Source organism: Ursus americanus, chromosome 16 (assembly GCF_024610735.1).
Source record: "Ursus americanus isolate L20-20 chromosome 16, mUrsAme1.1.p, whole genome shotgun sequence".
NCBI lineage: Eukaryota > Metazoa > Chordata > Mammalia > Carnivora > Ursidae > Ursus > Ursus americanus.
Window position 1 is genome coordinate 5,484,231 of NC_142142.1, and position 15,247 is coordinate 5,499,477.

The 15,247-nt window shown below is 39.1% G+C and overlaps 2 protein-coding genes across 2 annotated transcripts; both read left to right on the forward strand.

The window, feature by feature from the left end:
- Positions 1-500: 500 nt before the first annotated feature.
- Positions 501-1,439, forward strand: LOC123782623 (olfactory receptor 52A1-like). Its single transcript, XM_045782874.2, has one exon. It carries the CDS (start codon positions 501-503, stop codon positions 1,437-1,439), a length of 939 nt encoding a protein of 312 aa, XP_045638830.2.
- A 12,207-nt stretch (positions 1,440-13,646) lies between these two features.
- On the forward strand, positions 13,647-14,597 carry LOC123782620 (olfactory receptor 52A5-like). Its single transcript, XM_045782870.2, has one exon. The coding sequence runs from the start codon at positions 13,647-13,649 to the stop codon at positions 14,595-14,597; it is 951 nt and encodes a 316-aa protein (XP_045638826.2).
- Positions 14,598-15,247: the final 650 nt, after the last annotated feature.

Here is a 15,247-nt window from a genome sequence, read left to right on the forward strand (position 1 = left end):
TTATACTATATGTGGGTCAGAGTCAGATTTGCTGGGTCAAACTGACAGTTCTAGACCTAGAAACAGTGGAAAATAATAGTACCATTGGGTAGCTGGAATGTGGGAAATGGAGAGGTTCATCAAAGTCTGATTCAAATGTCCTTTCCAAGCAAAATAAAGAAGTATAATTATTCTGTCCACAGGTCTGGAAGGACATCACAGGTCAGCAGTTGATTCCCTCACTCAGATGATCTGGTGGTTCTAATGCATTTGGCCTGCTATGCACATAAGCTCTTCTTGTGGACTAGTGCTTGTGGAAGTCCCCCCTGAAAGAGTGATGAGTATCTATGGATCTGTTTTTTACCTTCACTAGTATAAATGAAATGGAAATATGATCTTAGCATTCTGCCAAAATCAGAGAGACTCATTATGATGACTGGGTAAAAAAAATGGAATTAGAAGAGAAGAGTACCACTGACTGAGACACTTTATTCTTTTGCTTCTGAAGACTCAAAGATAATATGTCCATCTCCAACATGACAGTGTTCATGCCTTCTGTGTTGACACTAATAGGGATCCCAGGCCTAGAGTCTGTGCAGTGCTGGATCGGGATTCCATTCTGTGCCATGTATCTCACTGCTTTGATTGGAAATTCCATGCTTCTGATCACCATCGTTTCAGAGCGCAGCTTCCATGAGCCCATGTACATTTTCCTAGGCATGCTAGGAGTCACAGATATTGCACTTGCTACCACCATTATGCCCAAGATGCTTGGCATCTTGTGGTTTCATGTACCAGAGATTAATTTTGATTCTTGCTTGCTTCAAATGTTTCTCATCCATACATTTCAGGGCATAGAGTCAGGCATCCTCCTGGCCATGGCCGTGGACCGTTATGTGGCCATCTGTTATCCACTAAGACACAGTGCGATCTTCACCTACCAGCTGGTCGCCCAAATAGGGGCTATGGTAACACTCAGGGCTGTCATTCTGGTAGCCCCATCTTTAGTGCTAATAAGGTGCCGGTTTCAATTTTACCATACAACCATCATCTCCCACTGCTACTGTGAGCATATGGCCGTCGTGAAGCTGGCTGCAGAAAATGTGCGGGTCAACAAAATCTATGGCTTGTTTGTGGCATTTGCTGTTGCAGGATTTGACCTGATATTCATCACTTTGTCCTACATACAGATATTTATCACAGTTTTTCGTCTGCCCCAGAAGGAGGCTCGGTGGAAAGCATTCAATACCTGCATCGCCCACATCTGTGTCTTCCTCCAGTTCTACCTCCTCGCCTTCTTCTCCTTCTTCACACATAGGTTTGGTGCTCATGTTCCCCCTTATATTCATATCCTCTTTTCTAGCCTCTACTTGCTGGTTCCCCCATTTCTCAATCCACTTGTCTATGGTGCCAAGACCAAGCTGATCCGCATTCATGTGGTGAAGATATTTTTTTCATAAAATCCACTGTGGTTAACAGCTGTAGCCTTCCCCTTCATGCAATAGTAACAAGCTCTCAAAATTACATATAATACCTACCAATCCACATTATTTGAGATGTTTCAGTGTTGTATATTTGTTTTATGCAGTTTGTGTGCATTTCATGTTTTCATATCATCATACCCCATGACCACTATCAATACAACTGGGTGATGAAAGGAAGAAACACAAAACAAAATACTGAAGATATGATATTTCCTTTTCTTTTCTCTTTTTCATTCCCTGGTTCAGCTTTCCTTTTTATGGATTCTTCTCCTGAAGTACTCACAAATATACACTATCCCTGAATTAAAATGCACTTAAACCCATTGTTCTAGAGTGTCCCGGTACTCAATGTCAACAGGTGTTGCTGTGTCTTGAACCTTTTAGTCATCTACAAAATTTTTGAGGAAGTGTGTTTTGAGTATGTTGTGTCAAAACAAAGAAACATGTAAACAAAACCAAGAGTTTATGGCTGTGAGATGGGAATATAAAAATTTCGGTATATCTCCAGAATCATTCAGGAATTTCCAGATGCAAAAATCACGAGAAATCAAGTGCTCCATTTTACACACTCATGTTTTTTCTGTTACCTCCACTATTTCTTTATTACCTCATCAATTGTTATTAAAGTACAATATGTTAAATATTGTGCAAGGGAATAGTGGCAGAGGGGTGAATTAGACACTACGCTTAAGTTTCACAGATTTGTTTCTTTATATTTCTGAGAGGGAAGAAGAGAGAAACAAAGAGAGAAGGAAAGGAGCAAGAAGTTGTAGTGGTGTGCACTGAGTGTGAGGTAAGGAAACGTTGAAGTCCAACTGAAAGCAGCAGGCAAGAGAGTTAAAAATTTTAATTAGGAAGCCTGTTTCCTGAAGAATAACGAATGATTGGTCCCATATGGAAGGACACACTATGCCAGGTAGATGATAGAGGAGGCACCAACCAGAGAATGTGCTTAATGTCACAGCACAGATTTTTTTCAATGTAAGATACAATTTGGAGAGACACAGATTACTATGATATCAAATACGACCATGGAGGGCAAATTGGGTAAAGGGGAGCAGGATGAATAAGTCACGGGGATAAAAAGTACAACCTAGAGAATAGAGTCAAGGGTATTCTAATAGCTTTGTATGATGACAGATGGTGGCTCCACTTGCTGTGAGCCCACCATAATGTATAGACTTGCTGAATCACTCTCTGTACCCCTGGAAATAATGTAACATGCTTGTCAGCTAAACTTCAAGTAAAAAAAAAAGAATGACCATGAACCCTCTTTAAAGAAGATGAACTTTATTCTGAAAGTTATTGTGTATCATTAGAAGTTTTCGTCATAAGATAAACACATGTTCTTATGTGCATGTGTAAATGTTTCTGTGTGGGTGTGTGTATCTATCAGGCAGGTGATGGCATATCTTCTCAGTGGATATAAGACATCATGCTTTTTAATCAGACAAGGCTATTAAATTAATGAAGAGATGGAGGGTTTTAACTAAGATTAACAACTTCAGAACTTAAGGCTAGTGGACCATTCATGTGCTGATGTCCACAATTTGATTTGTGACATTAAAATCAATGCATCTATAAAATAGACTGCATGTCATATAAATGGGAGATACTCTGGCTTATTTAATGGGTTCAGGCTCAATCACATATCAATGACTGCTGAGGATGACTATTTGTAAATCTAGGGGATGTCTTGGGACATCTTTTGAAAATGTTTTCAATGTTAATATTTATTATATAATTAACATATGATATGATTATAACAGATTGCCAATAGGGGTTGTTGTTCTTAGATAACATAGTTTCTTTAGGAATAAAACTGTGATGTTAACAGAAGTAAGTTCTTAGGGGCGCCTAAGTTCTTAGGGGCACCTGGGTGGCACAGCAGTTAAGCGTCTGCCTTTGGCTCAGGGCGTGATCCCGGTGTTGTGGGATCGAGCCCCACATCAGGCTCCTCCGCTAGGAGCCTGCTTCTTCCTCTCCCACTCCCCCTGCTTGTGTTCCCTCTTTTGCTGGCTGTCTCTATCTCTGTCTAATAAATAAAATCTTAAAAAAAAAAAAAAGAAGTAAGTTCTTAATGTTTTAACCAGGGTTCGGCAACCTCCTATGGAAAGAGACCAGTACATAGCGTAGGCTTTGTGGGCAAAGGCAAATCAAGACTATTACGTAGGTATTTAGATAGTAAGATAGAAGATATATTTGCACGAAAAGTTTTAATGATATTCAAAATCTAATATGAAAAATAACAATCCTGATTGTGTAGTTTTTGTATAATTCAGTCTAAAATAGAAGAAAGGAATTTATTTTTTTCTGAGAGATAACATTCTGCTTAAGTGGGGCTGAAAGTCAAATATTCCCTATCAACACATTGATGGCAGAATTCATCTGTAAAAACTGTTGTCAACTAGTGCGCTACCCCAAAACAAACAGCAAGCCAGGGTGGTCTACTATAATTCCAAGATTATTTGGAGAAGTTTGAAATATATCTAACAAAGACAAATCCTGACAGTCGTTGTAGAAATAGTGGGAATATAAAATTGGGAGACAGAACATGAAACTGGAAACTGTTTGCACTATCCTCGATGTCATTATGGCATAAAATATCTATTTTAGAGTGCATATTGTTCCATTATTGTGACCTTCAATTTATCAGGACCAGTTCCAATCTGAGACCTGAAAAGGGAAAAAGGGAAAGCGAATGGGTCATTGCAAGGACAAGAGGATAACTGGGACTCTCTATCCTCCCACCAAAGGGCTGGGACAATTACAGAATATGTTCTTGGACAGGAAGTTGCATGAAAAAGACATGTATATTTTGTAATGGATCATTTTAATGATTTCTAGAATCTTCCAAATGATCCTTCAAAGAGATTGCATCAATTGTAACAATGACTATTGGCACTTGTATGTCTGAATTCTCAAAAACACTGATTATGTTTGAGATTTTCAAGTTTTGACAGTCTGTGAAATATGATTGTCTTTATAATTAGCATTTATCAAAGACTGCAATAATTATGCTGCTTTTCTTCTACTTGTATATCCTTTCTATGAAGTCCTTTATTGTTTCGTTTGAGCACTTTCTGATTGGAGTTCATTTTTAATTTATGTGTTTAGAATCTGATAAATAACTATTGAGTTCAAGTTTTCAAGGGTTTTATTCCTTGGAACTTCATGATAGAGCTTCCAACAGGCCATGGGCTTTCCCTAGGAGGAGTGATTGCAGATTAAGAAAGAGGTCTGGATGTTAGTTCAGGTGCAGGAGCTAACTCTTTATCCTCTTGGTGTTGGCTTTGAGGTGATGGAGCAAAAATGCACTGGACCTTTGATAGAAAAACCCAATTGTGGCTGCTTGTGGCTGGAAAGGCCAAAACTCAAGAGAGGAGTGTTGACTGGAAAGAAATATGGGCATTATTCAGGAGGCTGGCCACTTGGGGGGAAGGCAGACCCTTGTCCAAAGGCCATTCTGTGGTTTCTGCCTGGCGCAGGGATTTCTAAATGAGTCTAGGGCACTTAATCAACAAAGGGATGACTGTGGTCTGTCCATTTCTTTTTTTTTTTTAAGATTTTATTTATTTATTTGACAGAGAGAGACAGCCAGCGAGAGAAGGAACACAAGCAGGGGGAGTGGGAGAGGAAGAAGCAGGCTCTTAGTGGAGGAGCCTGATGTGGGGCTCGAACCCAGAACGCTGGGATCACGCCCTGAGCCGAAGGCAGATGCTTAACTACTGTGCCACCCAGGCGCCCCTGTCCATTTCTTGATTATGTGCAGACTCCATAGTGTCAGCTACAGAAGTTACCCAGTGCTCAGCAGTTGTGCAGTTGGGGGTCCTGGTTCCTTAGTACCTGGGGGTTGTGCAAGGGGACCCGGTCTCTATACTGTGACATGCAGGAGTTCTCTGGTTTTTTGTTTTGTGTTGTTTTAAGATTTTATGTATTTATGTATTTATGTATTTATGTATTTATGTATTTATTTATTTATTTATTTGTCAGAGTTAGAGAGAGAGCAAGCGCATGCACAAGCGGGGAGAGCAGCAGGTAGAGGGAGAAGCAGGCTTCCCGCTTAGCAAGGAGCTCCATATGGGACTCGATCCCAGGACCCTGGGATCGTGACCTGAGCTGAAGGCAGACACTTAACTGACTGAGACACCCAGGCATCCCAAGAGTTCTCTGCTCTTTCAAAGAAAGAAAACATGATATATACATATACAAAGAAAGGTTAGTTAATCAGTCATGCAGGTGAAGAGCGTTTGCTAACGTGTAAAGACTGCTCGGTTAGTAGGGGGGCTGACATGGCTTCACCTTCTAGGTTTTTGCAAACCTTTTTCTAAATGACTAATTTGGGTAGAATAACTTGCCATGTGACCTCTCTCCACCCTTCTTCTTAGTATAAAACTAACCATGGGTTAGAAAAAAATTCATATTTTAAAGAGTACAAGATACTGGTTTTTAGTAAATTCAGAAAGTAGTGTGACTGACACTGCCCTCTAATTCCAGAACATTTTCATAACTCAATTAAGATACCCCATTCCCATTACCAGCTATTTACCGCTCATCCTGTGCCCAGTTTATGGAAAGCACGCATCTACTTTTGTCTCTATGGATTCAAGTAGTCTGGACATTTCAAGGAGTAGAGCACACAATACATAGCCTTTTATGTCTGACTTCTCGCACATTGCATAAAGCTTTCCAAGGTTCACCTATGTTGTAGGATAAGCAGAACATTTTATTTTATTTTGTTTTATTTTTGAGTATAGTTGACACAGCATCACATTAGTCTTAGGTGTACAACATAGTGATTCAACCTTATAATACGTTCATCACAAGTGTGAAAAGCACCAATTTCCATACACCACAATGACAGTACCATTATTTAGAACTTCATGTATTTTTATGTCTGAATGAAATGTCATTTCATGGATATACCCAAGTCTGCTTTTGAACCTGGCAGTCAGGACTCTGCCCACATGAGTTTTTCCCTGAGCCATCACCTCTCTGCATGGTAAAGACTCCCATTTGAATTCAGACATTTCCAAAAATAGTATAGGCCTGGCCAAGCCCTTCTATTTTGTATTTCTCATAATTCCTATAAACTTTTATCTTCTCACTTGATGAACTTTATCAACCATTGCAGTAAAAGCTATTCAACTCCATTTATAACACTGTTGTATTTAAAAATTAGGCTTCTGTTTCTGGTTTTCTATAGAAAGCTTGTGGAATAAAGAGCCACTTCTGAAAATGTGTACTGTGTATTCCCTATTTTATCTCGCAGAGGTAATTATTTCTATTTAATAAAATTTTTAGAAGCTCCAAAGAACTGTATCTATTACCAAATGAAGAGTCACATTGTTTCCAAAACATCTACTTCCCTGTATCTCTAAAGGGTTTTAACTAAACAGTATCTAAGAGTTATTTTCTCTCTCACTCTCAGTAGCGTTATGATTCTGTGATGTTCAAATACTTTTTGCATTTCCCAAAAGTATCTTGTGGGTCATTCAATATGTTTATAATATTATTCTCTAGACAAAGAGTAGTTCACAAATTTCAGAATGTACTGACCTCACCTCAGCTTCCTTCATATTCTATCTGAAAAGTATCCTTTTTGTTTTCCTTGAAAATATCTTATTTTAATTAAGCCCACCATTGTTATCCTGATGGACAGCTGATACTCCAATGTACTAATTTGCTCCTTTTTCTGGTGTAACAGCTCTGGGTATGGCTTTATACAGTCTGTCAACACAACATCTCTGAGTGCACAGCTGGGAAGAGTCCTAAAACCCCTGTGAGCTCGCCCAGCACACAGCACAGCCCATCCTATACCACTGATTTTTCTAGGATGAATGCAATTTTATGGCAGTTTAATGACAAGATGGGAGTCAGAGATTCTTTCAATGCAAAAAGAACAGGTCTACTACATAGGGCCTCACCCAATGACACACGACAAAAACTATGTGACTCTAACACAGTCTTGTTAGACTCTCTTTTACCACACAAAGAATCTGAATCTTTTCGGTTCTTCTGCTTGAGACCAAATATTCAAAGTTCAAACCCTTTTCTTCACCTAAGTAAATGTCAGGCACGAATAATCATTTGTTCAAAACCTGAAATAGATATTCTGACTGGCACTAAAATTTTGAAAATGCACACTATTACATCATCAGAATTATGATCACGACTGGGACAGTGTCTATATCACATAGAAATATTCCATTTAGTTCTCTGTCAGATTGTCTACACTGATTAGTCTGAATATCCTGAAATGTTTTCATTTCCCTTCACTGGCTCATTATTTTGTATAAAAGTGTCAGTGACTGTGTTGTCTTGGGGCGCTGTCTTCTCCTAGAAGTTTCTGAAAGGATGGTCATTTTGGCTCCCAGTCCCCAGGGACACCAGGATTTGAGAGTTTTTATTAGATGTAGATCTGCTATTAGACAAGTTCTCCTGGGTTTTGAACCATATTGTGCCTGCTTTTCACCCTTGTCCCAAGCTAATTGAAAGCTCACCAGGACTGGTGCAAAAAATCCCCCAGGTGGCTCCTACAGTACAAAACAGCCATCTTCACTCTCGGAACCACCAGAAGATTTTCACTCTGTGGCTTCTGCGCATCTTACCACAGATGATTCTGGGTAAGTCTTTGGGCCTTAGATCTGCACTGAGTGTGGGGAAAATGGAGGACTGGTTTAAAAGAGAACACAGCACACTTATGAGCCAAGAAGATGGCAGGATGATTAAAAACAAACAATGGAATCGTACAGTAGCTGACTGTTAAAACATGAAGAAGATTCTGTCTCATGTTGCTGTTCTGAGTCAGTTAATCACACAATGGGTGACCCATTTTAAAGTGACCTGACAGGAGGATCCCAGAAGAGCATCAGGGCTGATCGATGCACAGGAAGCTTATTGGTTAAAGGTTGGGAAAGAATACATGTTTATACTGGAGAACATTCCATAGAAAGGATACCCTCAAGTAGTTCAGAGGAAATCACATCTGGTGACATGCTCATCAAAATCTAAAGTTAGTGATGGGAAGGACAGAGTAACTTCTATCAGTGAATGGCTGGCCTTCAGGCAGAATAATACATTTTATGTTTCTTTCTAACTTCTTTAAATGTATTACATCATTTCATCCTCACAGTCACCATGAAGTGTGTTTCTGTTAACTTTGCCTCAGTAATAAAGAATTGAGACAATGACAAGTTTTAGAACTGCCTGAAGAGCATGCAAAGCTAAGGAGTATCCTAGGGATATACACTGTCCTGGCTGACTTCAGATCCACACGGTTAACCGCCATGTTCCATGGCTGCTGTGCTTCTTTGGAAGGTGGATTGAGGACTTTTATGAGTCATGAAGAGGGAGGCAGTCTGAGGCTCAGGAGGCAGAAGCCCTATCTGGCATTTGGAGCTGTCCTGCACTGGACAAGCTACCTCAGAAACAGAGAGAGTCTATCCCTGGGGGCTTGAGGCAGAGATCAAAGCGCGAATGCCAGAGACCTTGTAGAGGGAAGGGTTTCCTGAGATCATAGGGAGGGTGGATTTAGACTCAATCCCATCATTCCTTTAGGTTCTGGGAGTCAGCCTGAGTCTGACTTATTTAAGTAATGCTAATGGCTCAGGGTTCATGCTGAAAATGAGAACTCTGATTGTTTTCCTGGCCCCTGAAATTCAGGGGTTTAAGATATGTCTCCTCCCTCTTCTAAACATGCACATATGTGTAGACACACAGCTGCTTCCAGCTTGTCCTTGTCATCCAGTGCCATTACTCTCACCCCAGGGACATCTTAGTCTCTCCTTCCGTGATGTCTATCCATCTAGGAAGCGAGCAGCACTAATACCTTTCCTGTGTTACTCTTCTGATGTGGACTGGTCACTTCATCCTATCCCGTCCTATCACAAGTATTCTTCTAACTTCCTCTTCCTATGCCAGATCTCATCCTTCTGGATCGGTTAGAGTGGATTTTTAAAGGCAAAAAAACAAAACAAACAAACAAAAAAAAACCCGTTATTCCACCTAAGATTTTGAGATTTTTTTGCTTAAATTGTATCCTTATTTGTTATTCTTCCCTTTTCCATAGCCCCAACAGCCTTCATCACTGCTTATGACACAATACATAAGTGAAATTACTTATTGATTTGCGATCCAACTGTACATTTCATGCTTCTTTGATTTTATCCAGAGTATTTCCTCTTGAAATGCCCTTCCACATCCTTTACCTGGAAAATATTTGCTGAAGAATGACTTCCCTTGAAAAAACAGATCTAGTCTGCCCATTTTTATTAAAAATACAAAACGTTCTCACTTAATTAAAGAATATTTTTTTCCAGTGTAAACCCCTAGAACAATGGTTAGTAACCAGGTATGTTGTGTCCCTCCCCACACACAGAGGTGACATTTGCTGATGCTTGAGACATTTTTTATTTTCCTGGCAAGAGAGAATACTTTGCATCTAAAGGGGAGGAGTCAGATGCTGCTAAGCCTCCTACGACGTAGAGAATTACACAGAACATCAAATTCGTCTGATCAAAAGTGCCAGTTGTGCTAAGGTTGAGAAAACCTGCTCTCGAAGAATAGCAATGAGGTCTCATGGAGCTAGAAACGTAAAATTATCGTGAAGGAAGGAAACGAATTTCTTCACGTGATGCATGTTCCTTGAAGGAACATTCTCCCATGTTACTTACCTGTTCATTTGTTTACAGGCTTCTACTCCTTTTAACCTCCTTCTGATTAACCACAATATATACTTCTGCCAAGCTGCAGTTTGTACACTATCCTCTTAGAATTCTCCAGGTCAGGTATGACCCAGGTAGCCGTGTTAAATCTCCCAAATGACTCTGCCCGATAAAGACAGTAACACACACTTTTGAGCCCAGTCGCGGTGTTAACCAGTATAGGAGGGATCTGATGTGCGAATCTGGACTAATTTCATAAGTGCAGCATACAGTAAGCACGCATATAGTTCATGCATTTTATCTATTTGGTGAAATAAGAAGGTAAAATAGAAGTTTCTTCTATCAGAATCTGAGAGGTGGAAACCGATTAAAAACCCTTGCGTATTTTTGTAAAATCCAGCCTGACTTATTCACACGCTGAGAGATAGCTCATAGTTCTTACTGAACTTAATGATCAAATCTCAGAAGACAAAATCTTTTTTCTTCTTTCTGGGACAGAACGCCATGGAATTTGGATCCAAGTAGATCCACTTATAACAACAGCAAGTCTTAGTTTTTCATTAATATAATGGACTAATGATGTCAATGTCATAAGGTAAGGAAGACAAAGTAATTTAAAATGCTTAAAAGTCTTAGGAACACGGATGATATAATATTTATTTAACGAATGTTTAAATGGTTTTAAACAAATGGTTTAACTATTTAAACAGATGATTAAAGTGCTAGGTTTGAATTCCAAGCATTCAGGATAATGAAGATTCTTCAAAATATAGGATAAATAACTTTAACATTTCATCCAATTGTTATTCAAGTGTTTGAAACACATAGATACAAATAAATGTGTATTGAAATAAGTCATTAGCACATAATCCTCTATCTGTGGTTAATAATATAAACTTCTGATTTGAGGTAGATCTACGTTGACTCATAGATTTATTTGCAAAAAGGAAGGGTTCCAAAACAAGGAGTCTTTTTTTTTAACATTTTATTTATTTGACAGAGATAGAGACAGCCAGCGAGAGAGGGAACACATGCAGGGGGAGTGGGGGAGGAAGAAGCAGGCTCATAGTGGAGGAGCCCGATGCGGGGCTCAATCCCATAAAGCCGGGATCATGCCCTGAGCCGAAGGCAGAAGCCTAACCACTGTGCCACCCAGGCACCCCCAAAACAAGGAGTCTTAGATAGGAAAGCCTTACTCAGAGCTGAATTAAGTTCTAAGAAAATGGAGGAATAAATGCTTCTGCAATTGACTGAGATATGTTCTGGAGAACTTCACGCATCTCAGGGACAACCTAAGGTTATCAAAGGGAAATACGTGAAGGATTATGGATAAGATGTGATTGTGTGATTTTTTACGATTGCCAATCTTTCATTTTAGATCCTTGTCCTGTATTTCTCTGTTTTATACTTGCTGAAATCATTTTTTAAATGACTTTAGAAATTACTAAGAGAAAATGAATATAACTTGTGAGGTAACTTTTTGCGTGTTCTGAGGAGAAAACACTTTCTTGAAGAAAATATAAATGCTGGTTGTAAGGAGTCAGCAGGCAAGAAAACGCTCAAGGGCTTTAAAAATGATAAGGCAAATCCACTCATAGGAGACCCTGATGAATGTAGTGTAATGTGTTAGATTGAGCAGCAAAGGGCAGAGACAAGAATAGGATGGATATAACCGTATGAAAAACCATGTGAAGTGATTTCATTGTACTTTCCGTGGACAGAAGATGCATAAGAGTAGAAGTAAAGAAAATATTACATTTCAGAGAGAGTCACTGTTACTACAAAGACTTCAGAATAAATGCCTGCTCAGGCTTAGGGACTGAATGATTACTGATGGGAAGAGAGAAGAGCAGAGAGCCCAGATTGGCATTTCAAATATATTCAAGAGATGTGTGAAAAGCAGGGCACAGTAAGAACAAGCTGTGATGGAAACTGCCATGGAAGACAGCCATGAATTAAAAGCAATTGATTTATTTTCACAGAGAGTAAGCAGGAAATGTTGCGCCATGCATGGTTAGGTTTTGGAAAACCATAGACACTTTGACCAATTAGGTTGAAAACATTCTGAATCTAGGAGAGAGGGATCAGACTATGAAGACACTATGCTGAGAAGACAGGCTGATGAGCTACAAAACTGAAAATATTCTGGTCAAACTTGTCTTCTGATTATGATCAGAGGAATGGTTTAGCAGCACTGTAGCACTGACAGCCTAGTTGGAGTCCAGTTCTTGAAATGTCTATACTCTGCATTAAATAATTTTTTCCAGGTCCAATTACCAGGTCACAAAAAAAGCACAGGTGATGAGTAGAAAACACAGGATACAGGGAATCTCTTTGGTCCACTAGTCATGGAAAAGGAAGAAACCGTCCTACCCATTTAACTTTTCTCATTGAAAATGATTAAGGCCCTTTGAAGCATAGACATGATGGTTGTTCTTACAATGATTTTGTGAAAAGAGAAAATCTGAAATAATTTGTTGAAGGGAAATAATAAGACGGATGACATTCCATCACACATATACCCACATCTTCTTTATGCATTCATTTGCTGACGGGCACTGAGGTTGTTTCCATATCTTGGCTATTGTGAATAATGCTGCAATGAACATGGGATTGCATATTTCTCTTCTACATTCTGTGTTCCCGTCCTTTTAATATATATGAGAGGTGGACTTGCTGAATTATATGTAGATTGTCTAAGTTTTTGATGCACTTCCATATTGCTTTCCTTAGTGGCTGACAAGTATACATTCCCAACAACTATGTACAATGGTTCCTCTTCTCTACTTCCTCTGCAACATTGGTTATCTCTTGTCTTAATGATGGCAGCAATTCTAATGGGAGTGAGGTGACATCTCAGTCATTTCAATTTGCATTTTTCTAATGATTAGTTTATTCAGCCGTGAGGTAGGCAATACCCTGCCATTTGTGACAAAATGGTGAGCTTTAAGTGCATTGCGATCTGTAAGATTAGTCAGACAAGAAAGACTGATATTATATGGTATTATTTATGTGGAATCCTGACAAAGCTGAACACACACACACACACACACACACACACACACGCACGTTAGTTTCAGGGGCCAAGGGATAGGAAAATAGATGAGATATTTTATTAGTACATAAATACGTTCTGAAGATTAATGCACGATAGTTATTACAAACAAAAATAATGTATTAAAAACATCAAATGCATTAAGGGACTAGATCTTCATTTTTCCCACCACAAGAAAGAAAACATAATAAAGCAATGTGATAGAATGTTGGCTATACTACGATGGCACTCAGAGTGCTCAGCACTGAAGTATCAAGTCAACATATGCAGCTTAAGCTTAGAAAAATTCAAGTTTCCTATATTTCAACCATAAATAAAGGAAGGACAGATGGAATGTGCTTTAACTAAAGTATGCTTAGCTACAATAAAGTAATTTCTTCTTGTTTTTCATTCATGTAGTCTTGATGGGGAATAGAAGAAGAAACAGCAACATCACTACTTGATTCTACCGACCAAATCATCATGCTCATACCCAATGGTTCCGTCTTCACACCTGCTGTCCTAACACTCACTGGGATTCCTGGGCTGGAGTCAGTGCAGCGTTGGATTGGAATTCCATTCTGTGTCATGTATTTCATCGCTGTGATTGGGAATTCCCTTATTTTAGGTATAATCAAATATGAGCACAGCCTCCATAAGCCCATGTACATATTTCTGGCCATGCTGGGGGCCACAGACATTGCACTTAGCACCTGCATTCTTCCCAAAATGTTAGGCATCTTCTGGTTTCATTTGCCAGAGATTTCCTTTGTAGCCTGCCTTCTACAAATGTGGTTGATTCACTCCTTGCAGGCAACTGAATCAGGCATCCTACTGGCAATGGCCCTAGATCGCTATGTCGCCATCTGTCACCCCTTGAGACACACCACCTTCTTCTCCCAACAACTCTTGACTCACATTGCAGTTGGGGTGACACTCAGGGGTGCCATTCTTGGAGCCCCATGCCTGATCCTCATCAAATGCCGTCTTAAACTCTTCCGAACTACAGTCATCTCCCATACTTACTGTGAGCACATGGCCATCGTGAAGCTGGCCACTGAAGATGTCCGGATCAACAAGATGTATGGTCTCTTTGTTGCCTTCAGTATCTTAGGGTTTGACATAATCTTCATCACCTTGTCTTACATTCAAATCTTTATCACTGTGTTTCAGTTGCCCCAGAAGGAGGCACGGTTCAAGGCCTTTAATACCTGCATCGCCCACATCTGTGTCTTCCTACAGTTCTACCTCCTTGCCTTCTTCTCCTTCTTCACACATAGGTTTGGTGCTCACATACCACCATACGTTCATATCCTCTTATCAAACCTGTACCTGTTAGTCCCTCCTGTCCTCAACCCTATAGTCTATGGAGTGAAGACCAAACAAATTCATGACCATGTCCTGAAAATATTTTTCTCTAAAAAACCATCTTGATCATTATTGACTCCTTCTACAGATATTTTAGGTTGATTTAATGCAGGAACATCAATATGGTGAAAAGGCAATTCCAGAAATACCTATGCTCAAAAAATATTTAATTTTAGATGCTCAAAATTGGATGAAGCATTCAACAACTGTGATATACTAAAGGACAGTGGTTAACTATTCATATGAGAAAGAAATTTTGTTATGGCCTGATTTCAAATTTTTCTGTTATTCCTGTGTTTTTTGATCTATTTGTTTCAATGTAGGTGTTCCTCTCTGGCAACACTTAGACCTACATAGAAACCAAATTACAGAAAATAGGACAATTCCAGGTTCTTCCAAGGACCATGTCATACATCAATATTCCTGAACTAGCAATTCAGCCCATAGCTATAGTTCTGGCTTTATCTCATTTTCTAATATTCACTGTTGTTATATATTTTGACACATTTGGAATCACTTATCTGTGTTTTTCTATACTCTCTGAAATACTGCTAAATATAAAAATTATATAAAACCAATGATAGTAATTTGAGTAACACCAAACATATATGGACATAAACTATAAACAGTGATGAATTTGCATATGAAAAATATACTAAAAAGTTTTATAGAAAAGTTATGCATTTTCACTAATATGCTTTGTTTTTTTTTAAAGT

Coding starts and splice junctions, on each gene's coding strand:
- LOC123782620 (XM_045782870.2), top strand. CDS start 13,647: ATGCTCATACCCAATGGTTCCGTCTTCACACCTGCTGTCCTAACACTC.
- LOC123782623 (XM_045782874.2), top strand. CDS start 501: ATGTCCATCTCCAACATGACAGTGTTCATGCCTTCTGTGTTGACACTA.